Below are 14,634 nucleotides of genomic sequence, written 5' to 3' on the forward strand. Positions count from 1 at the left end.
TTATTTCTTCCCTTCTTCTCCTCAAGGCTTGAGGCAGGCTACAGCATATTAAAATACAAACAAAAAGAAAACACATAAAACCAAGAGTTAAAATACTATAAAACCATTGAAGTACATTCATATAGGTCTTAGAATCATAGAATCCTAGAGTTGGAAGAGACCGAAGAAGGGAACTCCACCACACTCCGAGGTCCACTCTTTAAAATATACAGATTAAAAAGTCTTATTTTAATATTGACTGGTAGCTCTGCCAAAAGAGAGGTGTCTATAAAGTTGTAACTCATCTGTTAGAATCTGCCAAACATCTGTAAAAAGATGTTTGATTTTACTATGTCCTTGGAAGGATTCTTGCAGGCAATTTTAGATAATGTAGGGTAAATTTAAGTGGAAAATATTGAAATATTTTAGTGATTTTTAAAAAATTAGTTGTACACATATTTTATGTTACAAATGCATAAACACAGAAGGCAAAGACAAAACACCCAGAAAAAAAACATACAAATATAAACCTACAAACAAACAGCTTCAAATACAACGAATTTGTAAGAGCTTCCCCAGTACGAGGAGTTAGCCTGAACTGCCAATCAATTTAATTTTTTAAAATTATTATAATTAATTAATGAGTTAATTATTCAATCAGTTATTGATAGATTTTTCCCCCTTCCTCAATCTTTTCTGTACTTTTGTACTTTACATTAGCCATATACTTTGTTAGTTCGTGTACAGAAAATATTACGATATTTAAGTATGATAGAAAATCTTCCTGTCTGTAATACCAATTAACCAATTAACTTGGCTTTTAGGAAGAAACACAACCACATTTATTTTTTAAAACAGTCTGATAGTGGACAAATGTTGGGTTGTTTTTATGAGGTAACGGAGTCCTCAGCTGTTCACAAATTAAGGCTTTGTGATTGTTTTAGTATAGATCATGAAACTAATACACTTTCACCTGAGGGACATTTCTGATAAATATCTCTGCGATGATATACTGTAGTTGCCGCCTAGGGACATTGCCATAAAAAATACCAGTTGAACTGGACACTAGAATTAGTTTTAAAAGCATACAAAAAGCAGTTGATCTTCAAAATCTTGAAAACTGTGGGCAGTGGTAGAAACTACACAAAAAGCAGGTGGCAGGAAAGCACTGCACTGTCAGAATTCAAGCAAGAGGCATGATGTTCAAATAGGCTTCTGCATATGGAAATGTTCCCTTCACATAGAAACAAACAGTGCCCCAAGGATGTCAGGAAGCAGGCGAAACTAGGGCTTGAGATGTTACATTTGTGGTCTACAGTTTCCAGGATATCCCAGCCTAGATAGGGGATTCTTGAAACCCCAAAAAGAAAGTTTCCAAGAACTCCGACATCTGTTGAGCCAGCCCAAATGCAATAAGAAACAGTGGTTTGGTTACCTTAAGTAATGGTCCAATCCTTCAGGTTTTTGTACTCCTTCTTTCTCAATTCACTGATTCCCTGGCTACTAGCTTGATTTGAGATACAGTATATCATAACTTGTAATGTTTTTCTTTTAAAAAATTAGATCTCTTAATAACCAATGTACAGTTGGCATTCCACATTCGCAGCTTTGACATTTTCAGATTTGATTATTCACGGATATGATTAATATATTCTCTCTAGGAATGTCTAGGTTCCCGCAGTGTGACTCTATGGTCAGTGTCCATCAAAAGTTGCACTGCAAGACATTTCTAGAGCTAATGTAGGCATTTGAGGTTCTCCAGCACAATTCTATGGTCAATGTCTGGCAGATGTTGACCACAGAGTTCGTTGGAGGACCTAGGGATTCCCAGAGAGGGGCTCTCTTGGAGGAAAAATAGTGTTTTTTTATTTGTGTTTTTCTCACTTTCACAGGGGTTCTGCACCCCTAAACCCAGTGAATGTAGATGGACTACATGTTAAATGTAGGCTCTCATCACAGTAGACCATATAGGAACACTCACAAGGGAAGTCCAGAAATTCAGTCAATTGAGTAAGAGCTATTTGACAGTGGAAGGTGCTGCTCTTTTGGAGTGTGGTGGAGTCTCCTCTTTGGAGGTTTTTAAACATAGGCTAGATGGCCATCTGTCAGGGAGACTTGGATTGTGTATTCCTCCATAACAAAAAGGGGTTGGAATGGGTGGCCGTTGAGATCTCTTCCAACTCTCGGATTCTATTCTTTCCCTCAGCCATCCTTGAAGGTCAGTATAAGAACATCCCCTTTGCTGACAGATTGTGCCCCTGTGATTCTGGGCAAGTAGAGGCAATAGAGCATGTTCTACTCCAGTGCTCATTTTATAGAGATATTTGTGCTAGACTTATCTCATCTTTATTGAATAAATATCCAGGATGAATGATTTTTTGTATAAAATAATTTCTCTATTGCTGTCAGATACCAGCTTTAAGTTAGCATATAATTTAGCCGTAGTTTGTGCAGCAGTGTTTAAAATATGGCAGACATTGATTTCAGCAGGGCACTAATATTAAACTTGTCTACATGCACTGAAATCACGTAACCCAGTGGTTCCCAAACTTTGGTCCTCCAGATGTTTTGGACTTCAATTCTCACGATTCTTGGCTTTTGGCCACAGTGACTGGGGCTTCAGGAAGTTGAATTCCAAAATACCTAGAGTACTAATGTTTAGGAATCGCTGAAGTGATTATTTTAAATATGTTTTACCCTGATTCCTTTTATACTGTACTAGTTTACTTGTGCTGGTCTATGATAGTAATAAAGAAATCTATTCATTCTAAGATTCTGTGATTCTGTCTTCAAGCCCACAAGTTTCTAGCTGCGGGTTTCATCTGCACAACTTTTATAAAGCTAATGGGTCTGCTCACAAAAGCTCAGACCAAACAAAAATATGTTGGTTTTTAGCTTGTAGCAATACAGTTGGCCATTCTCATACACAGATTTTTTATACACGGATTCAATCATCCACGATTTGAAAATGTTCAAAAAAAGTATAAATTTCAAATATCAAACCTTGATTTTCCATTTTTTATAAGAGACACCCTTTTGCTATGTCATGTTTAATGGGACTTGAGCATCCACAGATTTTGTTATCCACGGGGGATCTTGGAACCAAACCCCAGCGTATAACAAGGGGTACACTGTACATTGTTGCTGAGGAAATCCACTTCTTCTCCAACTACTTGTAGGTCCAGCAGATAAACCCAGAGGGGACAATAGAGTCTGCATAGATAGCAGGCGATGCCATAGTCCCTGCTGATCAAAAGGTCCTGCTGCTTTAGTCCTGTGAACCCTGGCTCTACCACACAACTGTTCCTAACATATGAGCTGCTGGATGAATTGGTCAGTGTAGATATATTATTAATGCTATGGGAAGTACCCATAGTAAGCAGTAGAAACTGGAGACGTGTCTTCAAATGTTGCTTGTTTTATTAGTAAAAAAGTCTGACACATATTAACCTGTGTGTATTCTTAAAGCTTTCTTCAGGAAACTATATAATATCATAAAAGGGCAACACAAGACTTCAATACATAATTGTTGTTGTGAGCCTTCAAGTAATTTCCATTTTACAGTGGCCTTTTCCAGGATTTGTTCAGAAAGGATTTGCCATTGCCTTCCTCTGAGGCTGAGAGCATGTGGCTGAGAGCATGGCCAAGCTGGGAATTGAGCCCTGATCTCCAGAGTCATAATGCTCAAACCGCTATGCCATGCTGGCTCACCAATACACAACTGCACATTAGATAAAATCATCATTAATTAGATCAAATTTCAGATATTTCTGGACCAACAACTCTCCAACTTTTCCTTGAACAAACGAAAATATATGAGCAAAGGCTGAGGGTAAGCAGCCTTTGGCAAAAACTGAAATAAATACTTTATATTATGAGCAGATGATGGAAAATATAAACAACATTGAATGACACATACATTTACTATGAATTAATACACACTGGACAAAAACTGAGTCTTTTGTGAAATGTCTCCAGTTTTCTCTGTGGATTTCTTTGGATGTTCCTAAATTTCTGCTTTTATATTCTCAGTTGATCAACTGATATGTTTATTTGTTTTACATGAACTATTTTTGTGGTGCTATTATATTTTTAAAATAAATTTTGAAACATTTTATGCATTTTAATTGTCCGTTTGCTGTGAAGTACTCTGAGCACCATGTATCTGTGATATACAATTAAACTAGCAATGACTGCCCAAACTAGTAGACATAGGGCCTGAACAGACAGGCCAAAATAAAGCTGCTTTGGGTCACTTTGGATGTATGCTATTTAAATGACACACACATCTTAAGAGGCCAGAAGCTGCACCAAAGCTGCTCCCCAGTCCTTTGGACTGGAGCATGGCTCCTGGCCTCTTAGGACACATGCAGCATTTAAACAGCATATCTCCAAAGTGACCTGAAGCAGCTTTATTTTGGCCTGTCTGTTCAGGCCCATAGTTTATGTTAGCCCTTGTTTATAGGGTGAGGAGAAACTACTGTTTGCCAGTGTAGGCGAAATAGTAAATTGTAGTACTATATCTTTGTATGCTTTTTAAAACAGTGTGCTGTAGTGGTTTGAGTGTGGAATTCCTATTCTGGAGACCAGGGTTTGATTCCCAGCTCAGCCATGAAACCCTTGGGTAACTTTGGGCAAGTCACATACTCTCAGCCTAAGGGGAAGGCAATAGCAAACCTCCTCTGAAAACCCCATAATAAGTTTGCCTCAGGGTCGCCATAATTTGGAAATGACTTGAAGGCACACAACAAGAACAACTATGGAGGCAAAGACCTATATTGCACAGGGTGAGGAGGACACATGCAAGCCTCATCTGCTCACTCCATCAATCCTCCATGTTCAAAAGTAACATATCTAATAATATATGTCATTGAGGGTGGGTGTTTGTCTTCATGCCCTGCTTGTAAGCTTTCCAGAAGTAATGGCTCGTCAATAGTGGAGTTGGAATACCAGACTAATCCACAAGCCCTTTTCTCATGATTTGCCATGTGATTTGCTGCTTGTGTAGATTATCAGCAAAGTGCCTGTGGTCTAAAGTTAAAATACAGGAAGGAAGGAGAGGAAATAAAAATGTAATTGCTCACCCTGCCTGACTTGGTCTCCTTGGGGCTGTGTGATTTTCTTGTGCTGGATTCTGATGCTTCAGATACTGTTCTGCTGCCACGCTTATGAGGTAGCCCACCAAGCACAGAGCCCCAACTGCAAGGAAGAAAAATCCCACTGGGTTGATATCAGTGGATATGGCCAGCATGGTGACTCCAATGAGAAGTGTAGCAGTGAAGAGCACCAGCAAGGTTTGACGGAGGCTCCTCCAGCGTGACTCCGACAACATGGCAGTCCGAGTGGTAAATATGGCAGTCAGCGAGAAAAGACCAGGCAGTAGAGTGAACAGACATCTGTCAAAGAGATGGAAATGCAACAACACAAATAAATGACACATGAACATGGAACCCAAGCACTCAAAAAGTGTGATAAATGATATGACATGATGATTATACACTCCATGGAAATGATTAGTCCCATTAAGAAACGTGGTGTTAAGGCAATAGTAGTTGTGATTCAAGATGGGTATCTTCTTAATTCACACAAAATAAAAGCTTTGCTGCAGGTAAAGACACGAGTTCCTTCTCTTTCTAAAAAAGTATTTGCTATATGGGGAGAGGTTCCTAAATGTTGTTGGACTGCAGCTCCCAGCACTCTTCTCCATTGCCTACTGGCTATGGCTGCAGGAAGTTGCAGTCCAACAAAATCTGAGGGCCATGAAGCTGCCTGCTCTACGGCTGGGCAAAGCACACCTTGCCAAAAGGAAAATGGATTAAAAATTTAAATGTTCTTGAAGTGGTAGGGAATAAGTATTTTTCAAGTTTGTTTTGGAGTACAGTATAAATACTCCTTTATTTAAGGCAGGTTTCCAGCGGAGGGTAGATGTTCAAAAGATTCAGATGTTGACTGTGTTTTTGTAATATTTCAGGGTTCTGTCTCCTCTGCTTTTGTCTCACCCTGCATTTATGATGAAACCTCTGCACAAAAGAAGATGCTGGATTTCATAAACAACATAAACTCTCAAAGGATTGAAGCTGCCTCATGTGTGAGGTGGCCTATGGAAATGCCTCCAGATCTTCCTGTCTTTAGTAAGATGAGTGTGGAAAATAGGATTACAAATGCAAACATACTTGAGGTAGCCTAAGGTAGCATCATGTACTGGTAGCATCATGCTATATGGAACTACTAGAATATTATATTGGTGTATTCTAATAATGAGGGGTTTTTTGGCAAAAATCAATTGGTCCAACTATTCCTTTCATGGAGAAAAACATGTATCTTGCTTTCATGTAGCTGTTAAAGTTTCCTAAAGAGGTGGTAACCATAACTCGGCACCATACACAAGGCTGAATGCACAACAGGATTCAAACCTAGACCATTGAGAGTTCAAATTTCACTTTAGAATTCATATGAAACAAATATAGATATATATGGATATTAATATATAAATGAACCTATGCAAGAAAAACAATATTTTGGCACATAAATAACAGAAAACTTTGAACAGAACAAATAAGAAGGTAGAAGCTCATGGAGAGAGATGAGATAATGAAATGTAATTAAAAAGGACACTAAAACCCAACTTCTAGTTGGAGGAAGATAAATTGGGGTTTTTTTGTATGATTTTGTAGTGTTTTATAGATTGGTGGTTGTCTATATGTGAGTGCTTGTTTTTAGAGAGGTAGATAAATTACATGTGGTTTTTTTCCTGCTTTAAACTTATAAACTTTTTTTTTAAGAATTCACATTTCAAAGGAGTTTATCAGACAAGGGGAATTGGAAGAATAATCTGATGGCAATCTGAACACAATCATGGAGTTTAACGTTCTTGTGTGATAACCCACTGCATGCAAATTCGGGCAATGGGAAGTCAGTCCGAACGCAATCATGGGGTGATAGACTGCCACACGCAAATTCGGGGAATGGCATGCTATTATCAGGCAATGGGGAGCCAGTTTGAATGCATGGCGTATTCACATAATTGCGCAAAACTAGCAACTTTAAGTGAATGCATTCTGGCCCCGCTTTCTTTTCATTCGAATTTAAGAGAAATTCCTCCCGTTTGATAAATTCCAAAGTGCTCTTCCTGGGTGGGCAAATCCAATAGCCTTGTTTTGGCTACAGTGAACCTTTTAAAAAAAATCAAGTTGTGCCCATCTTGAAGAAATTTGCAGATTTTTGTCTACTTTTATAAAAAAAATAATTGAAATTAAATTCCAGAGTAATCACTTTTGTTAAGATACTAAAGTTATACTCCACCTTTCCAACAAAAAAGGGCACATATTAAGAGTGGTTTCTGCTAAAAGCAAGCGAGCAAGAACAAAAAAAGGCTCAGCAGCCTGCTCTCACTGCGTTTGTTTCCTCCCAGGTGAAACAGCCCTCTATGGCTGCAGAAATAATCTGGTTTGACACCACTTTAACTGCCACAGCTCAGTGCTATGGAATTCTGGGAATTGTAGTTTGTTGTGGAGCTCTGGTGCTGCAACAAATTACACTTCCCAAAATTCCATAGCATGGAGCCATGGCAGTTAAAGTGGTGTCAAACTGGATTATTTCTGCAGTGCGGATGCAGCCTAACTCAGGCATAATTTGTATGCCTATATACACACAGCAGCATGTTCTTGCATAACAAGCTGAAGCAAGAAATGGAGCTCCTGGGCCCTCTACCATCTGACTTTGTTGTTTCACAGCCCCTCAAACAACTGCTTTCAAGTGAATAAGCATGTTAATGGTCCCTCTTCACCATTGCTCCTTTTATGGGCCACAAAAAAATTCCCAGTGAAGGAAGTAAAGCTCTTCCTGACTGTTTTGCAATAATGGCAATAACAGCTGTGTTTCTGGAGTCTCATTTCCCATAGCTTAAAAGAAAAGGGAAGAAAATACAACTGAAGTTCTGCCCGTACTTGCCTGAGCTTAGCTCTGTTGACAGCAGGACAGCAGGAAAATTCCACTCTTTGGAGTCAGAGTCAGTGCTTATGAAACCCCAAAATATGAGAAAGAGGAGGAGAAGGAACTGAATGGAGAGAATTGAGGTGAGAGGATTGCCCATATGTATGAACAAATGATCAGTTTCCCAAGTTGCTGCAGCTTTTTAAATAGTAGACCTAGGTATCAGTGGCATTTGTATTTCACCTTTCCACCGGTGAGCTCAAGATGATGTATGTGGCTCTCTGCTTCTTCCCTTTATCCTTTCAACAATCCACTAGTGTGGGTCAGATTGAAAGGCCACCCAAGGTCACACTAAGTGTCCTGACTTAAAACTTGAACCTGAATAGCAATAGCATTAGCAAGTACATTTCTATACTGCTTATCAGTCCCTAAGCAGTTTACAATGTAAGCCAATTGACACCAACAAGCTGGGTACTCATTTTAGGACCTCAGAAAGATGCTAGGCGGAGTCAACCCTGAGCCCTGACTGGTATTGAACTCACAACCTTATGGTTTGTGAATGAGTGGTTGTAGTAGAGGCATTTAACCACGGTGCCACCAGGGCTCATGAACCACCTGTGTCCCTGACCAACACTCCTCCATTACAACCCATTGGTTCTATTTATGTGGGCACTAAACAGCATCACAGTCCTAGACACAAAAAGAAGGCTGGCAGAGAGATATACTTACAGCTATAGGTTTCGAGTGTTTTACTGATTCAGTCCTTCTCTGTATGAGCCAAAAGGCCCATTTTCTCACACACACACACACACACACACACACACACACACACACACCATTCTGCCATTGCCCTATTTTGGTGATGCACATCTCAAACTCTCATTCTGGTGTGGACAGTCCAGATGATGTCCAGCATGTTCCCAGTTTCATCCTCACTCCTGGTGTCACCTTGTGCAGGGGGGACTGCAGGAGTAGTTGTGGCAGCAGCCAAAAGGTCACACTCTCCCTCTCTCTTTGTCACTGTGGTGGCAGCAGCCTCCTTCCAAAGAGACCACCACCACCACAGCAAAGACAAAGATGGGAAAGGTGCACTCAGTCTCCACCTTTGCCATGGTGGCAGAAGCCTCCTCCTGAGGAGACTGCCACCACTGCAGTGAAGTCAAGAGGATTGCACTCATCCCTTCTCACTCCACCGTGGGAGGAAGGCTCAACTCATCTGGGTGTCACCTGGTGTGTACTGCACTCTCAGCACCCTCCTAATGATGCTACTGCATGTTCCACACCAGGAATAGGGTTTAACAGCCCCCAAACACATTTTAATAATATACCTGTTATTCTGGATCTTCCAAAAAGATTTGGAGTCCTTTGTTCCCACGCCATGGTGACTGGTTACACGGGCATCCCACTTTCATTGTGGGTCACTGAGTTGTCTGTATTGAGGTCCATCGCTGAATGTCTCATTTTGACTTGAGAAGCAGACGTCCCAGACCACCCTATGGTTTTCTATGCAGACAGCCACCGTGGTGTGGGAACAGAGGGCCAGATAATGGGGCATGTCAGGGAAGTTATGGGGCCAAGATACTCAAAGGACAACCCTTGGACTATATCTTGTCCAGTGCAGAAAAGGCCTCAGTTTCCGGGTGGAATGGCAAACAGTGCACTTGTTTTTTCACCAGGTTTATGGGCTTTAGTAAAACACTGTGAAAGCACCTTTGGATATACTGTATTTCCTGCTGCAACTAGCTAGGATTGTAATTCATATTACAGAAGTCACATGATACATCGGGGAAGTCAAACATCCCTATAATCAACATATTTATGAGAACTGATGGAGATTAGGACATTGGCTTTAAAGTGCCTTATCCCTAATGGGATAAAGGCACATTTAATTTTCAAAATGCATTATTACATTCACCTTTGGCTGGGCGAATGCAACCCATATTACAGCCCGATGCGAGCTAGGCTTATCCTGCAGCTTTTCAAAAACTGATTCTTGAAAAGCCATGGGATAAGCCTGGCTGGCATCCAGGCTGTATACTGGTTGTATAAGCCTGGCCACAGGTGAATGCAATAACACCCGTTTTGAAAATTAAATGCACCTTAACCCTGTAAGAGATAAGACGCTTTAAAGTCAATACACCAACCTCCAATGTCATGTTAAACTACATGGGAACCTTGGTTGAAGACCATCCTGTTCAGAGAAGCGTTCCCAGGCATTGCGTGACTATTATTTGCTGTTTGACATTTTTAACTTGTTGCCTGTTTTATTGAACCCTTTCCTGTATTGTTATGTATTATTTATATGCATATAAATATTATTTCTTAGACTGTATGCCACAGGCAGGTTTACTCTTTATCTATTTTATTATTTGTATGTACAGCGCTGACCAAATCTACAACACCATATAAATAAAGAAGAAGAAGAAGAAGAAGAGGTTCAAATCTCTTCTCAGCTATCAAGCACACTGTGTGACTTTATATCAGCCACCAACTCCTACCTTAATCTACTCCACAGTGCTATGAAGAAAAGTGTGTGAACCATGTTTATTACCCTGAGAAAAGGCACATTAAAATATTTAAAATGTAAGCTAATGATGATAGTCATAATGATGCTACCTACACACATATACTATATTACCAATCTCCAGTAATGAAAAATATATAGCCATGATAAAAATGTTGTTTCAAATCTTGGCAATTTAAAATCATAGATTTCTCAAACAAAGTTTTTTAAGAAACGGGATTTATTTGTTGACTTTTAAGATAGATTGCATTTATGACTCATAATTGTTGCAATCTAAGGAATATGCCCACATTCTCAGTGACAGCTCAGATTCCTGTGATTTAAATGTTGTAATTTTTAAAATAAAAAATAAAATACTGCAGGATGTGTTGTAAGATTTACAAGATAAAACAAGAGTAACAATGTAATATCTAAATGTAACAAGTGATATTTAAAAGTTTTAAATTGCCATATGAATTCTGTTGAAAAATTAAGAATCTGGGTTCAGTGGGGCAGGAGGACACTCTTTTCTGTTCCGCTCATACTCAGGTTGTTTCATAGTTTACATTGCAGTCCTAAACATGGTGCTCAGTGAGTAAAACCCACTGAAGCTGAACTTATTTTCTGAAGAAAAATGCACAGGATTGTAGTGTCACTTCAGAGCATCAGCTAATATGTAGCAGGGGACAAGAGAAGATATGGCAATAATTGAAGTCATGAGTAAGCCAGTTTAACTGCTGAACAAAAACCCCATGTGCCAAATGCTCTCACACTGGATATGCAGTGAGCTCTTGGTATCCACTGGGGTTTGGTTCCAGGGCTCCCCATGGTGGAAACCCAAATCCGCGGATGCTCAAGTCTCAGTATATACAATGGGGGAGTAAAATGGCACCCTTTATGTAAAATGGAAGGCCTAATGTTAAACATAAAGAAAACAAAAATAATGACCATGGAGGATTTACATAAGTTCAACCTAGATAATGAAGAAATTGAAGTAGTTAAACATTTCCCACACCTTGAATCAAACATAGATCAGGACAGAGACTGCAGTCAAGAAATCAGAAGATTTTGCATGAGAAGGGCAGCCTTGAAAGAACTGGACAAAATCCTAAAGCGTAAGAAAATACAGCTGAACACTAAAGTTGAAATCATCAAATCCATTGTATTCCCCATTACTATGGATGGATGTAAGAGTTGGATAGAGCAGAGAGTAGACAGGAAGAAAATTAATTCATTTGAGATGTGGTGCTGGAGAAGAATGCTGAGGATACTATGGACAACCCAAAAGACAAACAAATAGGTTCTTGTACAGATCAAGACTGAACTCTTTCTGGAAAGCAAGATAACTAAACTGAGGCTGTTGTACTTTGGCCACATCATGAGAAGGCACAACTGAAAAGACAAAGCTGCTGGGGAAGATAGAAGCAGTAGAAAGAGAGGAAGATCATGTGTCAGTAAGAGAACCATGGGCCTGAGCCTGTATGACATGAGCAGAGAGGCAGAGAAAAGGGGGGCTTGGAGACACCCATTCACAGGGTCACCATGAGTCAAGGTTGGCTTGAAGGCAGCTAACAACATCAAAGATACAATGGCAAAATCAAGCTTTGCTTTTTAGAATTTATCTTTTAAAAAAAATTTTCAAGCTGTGGATGCTTGAATCCATGAATAAAAAATCTGTGGATATGAATGGCTGACTTTATGTTACACATCCATGGTTCCCTTGCAAGCAAACTCTCACACTTTCAGCCACAGGATTCACGTATGAAGAGTCTCTTCCCCCTTCCAAAGAAAAGGCACCCAATAACCTATGTGCACTCACCAGACCAAGGTGTCCTATGCCATCTCCAGCCGTAAGCTCTTGCCACTTGTTGTCACTGCCAGCTAACTGTCCACAATCTTCTATGCTGTGGTTTCCAGCACGATAAGAAACACCAACAGATTCTCGCCCTTTAAGGGAGCGTACAAAAATCTAAGAAGGAAATTGCAAGTGTGGGCAGAGAGTAAACTCCAGGGCAACCAGTTTTTTTCTTAAGATTTTTCCACGCAGAAACAGTTGTGTCTCTTGCCTCCTTTGGAGAATGCTCTTTGCTTTCCTCTTTTGCCTTCTCAGCTGGGCCACCTCAAGGGAACAGGAAACTAACTGGGGGAAAGGGTGGTGTATATGAATGTGTGTGCAATCTGCCGTTCCTGCTCTTCTTTCTCATTTTTCCCCCTGTAGAAATACTTCATTGACATTTCCCCTCCACAGGGTGGGGCCCTATGCCCAGCCCCAAGTCACATGGCCTTTTCATAAAACTATTTAGGTTCTCTATAAAGATATAAACCATGTGTTCTTCCTCCTGGCATTGTATGCCAGGTACAGGTTTCCCCCTGGCTTTTGTACCATTAAGGCAAGGACACGGGTGGAGTCTCAGTAGTTTATGGAAAGTGCCCAGAGATTAGGAGCGGAAGGTGGGGAGACAAGAGGCTAGGTGCTGGATGTTCCTAGAAAATTGCAGCTATTGAGTGGAAATTATAACAAATCTGTGAAGAACCACTGACATCTTACTCAAACAAAAACAGGTGATCAGATAGAAATTACCTGTGCAACTCCTACCTTGTCTCAGGTCTCCACACAAAGTACTGTAGGTGACTTCATCAGGTACATCAGTTTTTTGCAAGCATTCTGTCTTTAGGAGACCCTTTCCCTCTTACATTTTTGCCAAGGTATTCTTTTTCATTGCCAACAAGTCTGGGAAATGTCCTATGACACATTTACAATTCCTTAGGATTACAGATGAGTTTCAAAACAATGGCTGAAGATTATTGTCAATAACTGGCTGGCTTTTTTGTCTTCTTCAGATGAAGGAATGGAACTGATAGGACTTACTATTCCAATATCCTGTAAAATAAAATAAATTAATTTACAATGATGTAATTATTTTTTTAGCTTACTCATGTGTTTTGACAACAAACAAGGATCTCCCAGATTCCCTGTTTGGTGATGTATATGCAAGCCAGGATCACTCCTCAAAGTACTGTAGCAAAAAGTCAGGCACGTTTTACTATATGGGCAGTTATGTATTTGCATCCATGAAGCCATGTATCCTTCGCAATCACAGCCTGGCCCCTGCTACCAAAGAATCACCTCACTATGGAACATCCTGTATCCCTGGTCACAAATCCTGAGCAAAAATGCCTGTGTCTCAAAACAGTCATTCTCTCTCAAAAAGGAAACTCTAAAATCCCCTCACAGATTCACTTTAAGAGAAAATCTGTAGTCTCTGTAGCTTCAGGTGTTATCAAATTTGCATACTACAGTCCAAGCTCCCCCTGACATGATACCCAGTGCAACTGAAAGGAGACAGACGACATCTACAAAGCAGCTGACTAGAGGCTGGTGTCTTCAAGCTGTTGCTGTTAGTTGTCTTTGAATCTTCCCGGACTCATGGCAACTCTGTGGATGAGACATCTCCAAGACCACTCATCCCCCACTGCTCTGCTTAAGTCCTGCAAACGCATGGTCATGACCTCCCTGATTGAGTCCAACTATCTGACATGTAGTCTTTCTCTCTTTCTCCTGCCCTTCACCTTTCTTAGAATTATTGCCTTTTCTAATGATTCATGCCTTGTCATGATGTGGCCAAAGTATGACAGTCATCTTGGCTTCCAGGGAGAGTTCAGGTTTAATCTGTTCAAGGACCTATTTATTTGTCTTTTTGGCTGTCCATGGTATCCTCAGCACTTTTCTCCAGTACCACATCTCAAATGAGTTGATTTTCTTTATGTTCAATTCCTTCACTCTCCAGCTCTGGGAATAATACAGGGCTTTGTGACATGCCATATAATGGCTCATTTTTTGAGGAGTAGTCATCCCCAAGCACCACTATCTGGAACTTGCCTGAGAGATAGGACTGGAACCACTAAAGTGTAGTGCCTCCAGTTCCCACCCCACCCCACCCCAAGATGTTCCAGAAGGACACCATGATTGATCATACTGAATGCTGCTGAGAAGTCAAAAAGCACCTGTCAATGTGAAAGTTGCTCAAGGTGGGTGCAAGACTTGGAAGCCCAGATCCCTCCTCTGCTTCCCAAACCTTTTCTGTCCCAGAAGGAAGAGAAAGGCAAGGAGGGCAGCTGCTTGAAGAAAGAGGAGGAAGAGGAGGTGGTGGCGGCAGCAAGCTATTTTCTTATAAAATGTTAAAATATGAATATACATGGATGTGTGAACAAACAAATTA

General features: G+C 40.3%; 1 protein-coding gene across 1 annotated transcript in view; it reads right to left on the bottom strand.

Annotated features, from left to right (window-relative positions):
- TMEM139 (transmembrane protein 139) overlaps window positions 1-12,508 on the bottom strand; it is a 15,870-nt gene extending 3,362 nt beyond the window's left edge. The window contains exons 1-2 of the mRNA XM_042453601.1: window positions 12,234-12,508; window positions 5,064-5,375 (exon numbers count right to left, since the gene is read on the bottom strand). Of these exons, the coding sequence (XP_042309535.1) occupies window positions 5,064-5,311 (248 nt within the window). The 5' untranslated portion in view covers window positions 5,312-5,375; window positions 12,234-12,508. The remainder of the gene's footprint in view (window positions 1-5,063; window positions 5,376-12,233) is intronic.
- Window positions 12,509-14,634: the final 2,126 nt, after the last annotated feature.

Source organism: Sceloporus undulatus, chromosome 2, assembly GCF_019175285.1.
Source record: "Sceloporus undulatus isolate JIND9_A2432 ecotype Alabama chromosome 2, SceUnd_v1.1, whole genome shotgun sequence".
Taxonomy (NCBI): Eukaryota; Metazoa; Chordata; class Lepidosauria; order Squamata; family Phrynosomatidae; genus Sceloporus; species Sceloporus undulatus.